At 31.8% G+C, this 4711-nt stretch overlaps 2 protein-coding genes across 4 annotated transcripts in view; both read left to right on the top strand.

Annotated features, from left to right (window-relative positions):
- The window catches only part of LOC119670810 (potassium voltage-gated channel protein Shaker-like), a 536527-nt gene that overhangs the window by 444966 nt on the left and 86850 nt on the right, over positions 1-4711 (top strand). The gene's annotated exons all lie outside the window — the stretch shown is intronic.
- Positions 2651-3861, top strand: LOC119670817 (keratin, type I cytoskeletal 9-like; the record flags this gene model as incomplete). The annotated part of the gene is made up of 2 exons (XM_038081236.1): positions 2651-3416; positions 3496-3861. Coding segments are annotated over 2 exons (1098 nt in total), but the record flags the coding sequence as incomplete, so codon positions are not given.

Genomic DNA, 4711 nt, shown 5'->3' with positions numbered 1-4711 from the left:
ATCTTATTTTAAACTGTTTATGATCCTGTGAGGAGAAGAAGTGGAGAAGTAAATAATGACTAAAAATACATTTGAAAATTTCAGAAATAGAAAATTTGGTTTTTATAGACATTGAGTTCAATCAATATTTAATTTTTTATTGAAGAGTAATTGCAATATTCAAATAAAAGATTGATAAACTATAAAGAGATTCTAGTTAGTTTTAAGAAAAATTTCTCAAAAATCTAAGCAACCCTAAAAAAATGTATTATACACTAAAAACAAAGAGAAACGATTAGGAAAAGTAAATTCAAGAATCGAAAAGAATTTAAAAAATAAAATTTGGAAACATGTATAAATATTTGTTCATTCATTGTAAAATGCCTATATGACACAAAACGTATACTAGAAACATTTTCAACTTATTACTAGATAGCTAACTATCCTGCGAGAACTTGAAAGCTCATTGGATAGCTAACTATCCTGCGAGACCTTGTAAGCTCATTGGATAGCTAACTATCCTGCGAGAGCTTGAGAGCTCTCTGGATAGCTACATATCCTTCGAGAGCATGAGAGCTCTCTGGATAGCTACATATCCTTCAAGACATTGAAAGCTCTTTGGATAGCTACATATTCTTCGAGAATCTGAAAGCTCTACGGATAGCTAGCTATCCTTCGAGACCTTAAGAGCTGACCTTGAGAACCCTTTGAACACTCTTAAGCAAAGTAATAAGTAAGCTTTACTGTTTGTGCGATTTTCTGTCCTCTTACTCTGTAATATCTAAGCAAGATTATATTTTTTAATATAGTTTGATACATAATGTCAGAGTGCCAATACACGCTTCTGTAGATTGACACTTATGCCTGTACACACTGCAATCCTGTAGAATGAAGCAGATTTTATAACAATTTTTATTAAACCCGTTAAAAGTATTTAATTTAAGAAATCTTTTGTATTTATCGATAAACGATAATGAGTTTATCAACTCTAAAAAGTTTGCTTACAAGTTTAGAACAATTTCCAGTACATTGTTCTGGAAATCACAGCTGGGTGATAACATAGAAAATGTTTAATTGTTTCTTCTTTCTGCAAGTTTTATAGAACTTCTACAATTAATATTAAAAGGAATACACAGTTTCTCTGAAGTGCAGCGTTACCGCGGTCCATTTTAATGAGTACACTAAGCTACAATGAGCAATAAAATATTATTCAAACAAAATTATGAATAAATTGAATATTATATTTTCGAATACATACTACCTCTGGATAACTTAACCAAATCCAAAATCCAAATTTCGATAATACTTATAAACAAAGCAAATTAAACAGACTTCTTCAGGAATGATTGCAGTATCCAGGCCATAATACAAGGAATAGTATAACTTCTCTGAATCTCAACATACTTGAGATGAAAAACTTAGAATAAATTTCCGAAACTTCAAGTACTCTTCTAGTGCTTGCAAACAATCTGTTTTTATATGTGTAGTAATCTAACTTTTTCTTACTTTAATTTATTTTATTAGCTGCAGTGAAATAAGTCAATTAAGACTTTTAGTATTTTCGCTAAATACATTCAATATTTTCACAAAATTTTTTAAAACAACCCTGTTTCAAATGTTATTAATATGGAGATATAGATATGTAGGATCATGCATCCAACAATTATATTTAATGTAATTTATTGCGATTGATGCTCATATCTATAGATAAACTGTTTAATAAAGACGTGTTCTTCCATTCGATAGTTAAGCTTCATTGTTACTCTTTACTGCCAGTATCTAACAGTTCAAGGCCAATGTTTTGTTAATTTTATATTTTAATTGTTTATAACAAAAAGAAACAAAAAGCAATTGAAACTTCCCTGGTACAAAGCTGTAAAAAAAAATAAGAGTGTATCAAATTTTTTGAAAATTTTGGTGATACCATAAACCTTTTAAACAATTTGTATTGTATATTAAACTTTCTGAAGTATTTAATTCTTGGCTTAGTAGCTGCAATCTCAGTGTTTGCTGGTACCACATGATTTTTTTATAGTGTCATTTCTACACTTCACTAAAAAAATTAGCACCTAACTTCAAATTTATCATAGCCGGATTTTGTGTTATAGTTCGTTTTAGTTATCGATTTATTGCAATATGTCGTCTAGGGTTTTGAAATTTCTTTAATTAGTTTTAATTAATGTTGGCATAATATTGTTTTTGATCATTTATATTAATTTTTAAGATTTTTATAGTTTTAGATATTTTCATATATAATCAATCAATCGTCAAACTGAAATCAATCACTTCTGTTTTGTGAACACAAGTGGACAGTTAGTGGGAAACCAATAGTTCCAATAAATTTATTTTTAATAAAATAAGCCTAAGCATGAATAAATTTGTGGTAAGTGTAAAAACTTAAAAGGATAAATATACTACATATAACTGCAAATCTCAAACTAATGGAAAGTTGTGTGAAGAGAACAAAAGGAGCTAATGTCACAAAGTGCAAACCAAATCATTGAAGACAAGTGAAAGAAAATGATTTTAAATGACAATAAAAAAGAAGTGATTTTCTCTATATTATTATCACAGTTCTAATCTAACTATAACATCTGTGCTCAACTAATAATGTTTGACTTCATCAAACAGACCAATCATTTTAAGCAGTGCATATTTTAACAAAATTTAATTTTTTAAGGTTGTAATTTTGGCTTGCGTATTGCTAAGCTCAGCCAATGCACGTCCAGATCTCAGTCATGGCTATCGTTACAATGCAGGTCACAGCAGTGGTGGTGGAGGTTTTCTACAAGCCCCAACTTCAATTAGCTCAAGCTCATCCTACTCACCCGTAGCTTCTGGAACATCATACTTCAATGCCGCTCCCACTATTGGACAAAGTGGAAGTATCGGTTTCTCTTCTGGAGGTCTTGGTGGTGGTAATTCTGGTCTCTCATTAGGCGGCTTTGGCGGTAGCTCTTCTGGTGGTTCTTCTGGCCTCTCCTTAGGTGGTTTTGGCGGTAGTTCATCTGGTGGATCATCTGGTGGTTCATTTGGTGGTTATAATGGTGGTTCATCTGGCGGCCAAGAAGCTTTCCTTGGTCATATACAAAACAATCAGCCACCAATTGTAACAAAACATTTCTATGTACACTCAGCACCAGAAGATCATGATGAACAACAAATTGTACGCTATGTCAATGTTGGCCGTCCACAACAAAACTATCGCGTTGTCTTCATTAATGCACCATCCTCATCTGCAGCTAAAGCCAAGATTATTGCTAACGTTGCACCAGTTGAAGATAAGACTGCCATTTATGTACTTTCTAAGAAATCGAATGAATTGGATGTTAGCGCTGAAGTTGTTACACCAGCACCAGTTAACAATAAACCAGATGTATTCTTCATTAAATACAAGACCCCACAAGAAGCTGTACATGCACAACACACCATTCAAGGTAGAATTAACTCAAACTGCTACAAAGGCTAATTATATTTCATTTATTTTTATTCTAATTTTTTGGCATTTTTTAACAGCTCAATACGATGCTCTTGGTGGAAGCAGTGATCTTGTTGATGCTGGCACAGTACCTGTCTCCTCAGTCATTGGCAGCTTAGGTGATTCAGGAAATGGCGGATCTGCTGGTGGTAATGGAGGAGGATCACTTGGAGGTGGATCTTTCGGTGGTAATGGTGGCGGTTCAACCATATCAATTGGTTCTCTTGGCGGTACCGGTGGTTCACTCGGTGGCTCATTTGGCGGTTCAACTGATTTCGATACTCAACCATCACAAAATTTCGGTGCTATAAATATTCCTCATACTGGTGATAATACTCAACAAACTTACTTGCCTGCTCAGCATAAATAAAGTTGAATGCGGCTAAAGTGGTTTATTCTGCAAAGATCGGTTGCTCAGAATAATGCATAGAAATCCATTCATACATTATAACGACTTTATGATTATTGTTTTGTAAAATTAATCCTCTTGTTTTTCTTGTGTAAATAATAAAAATTTTAAACTATAAATGCTGGTTTCAAAATCTTCTTCTGTAATTATTCGAATATGATTCTCGTATGAGAAAATGCATAAAAATATAAATTTTATGACTTCTTCTCACCCACAAAACGATTCCAATTAAATTGCAAAATCATAATGTTTATGTTAATGTCGAGCAACAAAAAATATAAAATCTGTCAATGTTCATAAAATTTTACATAAATTTTATAAGCCGTCGCGCTTATGCTCGTAAGATCGTATCAATTAATGAATTCCTAATTGATCATTATAAATTGTTAATTCTGTCACACGAACATAAATAAGATGCGCTTAATATCTATATTAACCTCAAGCAAGTAGATAGATCTGAGCCGATACGAATTTAGTTTCGTCTCAAGCTAAAATATTGTTTTAAAAAATGCGTGCGGTAATAAAACCTCTCCGATTATTTATTATGAAAATGAAGATGTTTTTATTAAAATGTTGTTTTTAACGCGTTCACGCATTTATTAATGTTCGAGTTTTATGTTCTGTCATTAATCAAAAAGTGCTGATAGAAATTATTATTTAGGATTGAACTTTATTTTTTTTTCAGTGTAATTGTGTAATCAAATTACAATTATATTAGTTAAGAAAAAAGCAATAATATCATATGATCAGTAAAACTATGTATTAGTATAGCTATCATCAGACTATATTATAAGTCATGCTGTACTGCTATCAGAAGCTTAAAACACTTAGGTTTTTTAGTTAGT

Source organism: Teleopsis dalmanni, chromosome 1, assembly GCF_002237135.1.
Source record: "Teleopsis dalmanni isolate 2A chromosome 1, ASM223713v2, whole genome shotgun sequence".
Classification (NCBI taxonomy): domain Eukaryota; kingdom Metazoa; phylum Arthropoda; class Insecta; order Diptera; family Diopsidae; genus Teleopsis; species Teleopsis dalmanni.
Note: the sequence above shows the minus strand (reverse complement) of the source record. Positions and strands in the feature narration are given on the sequence as shown.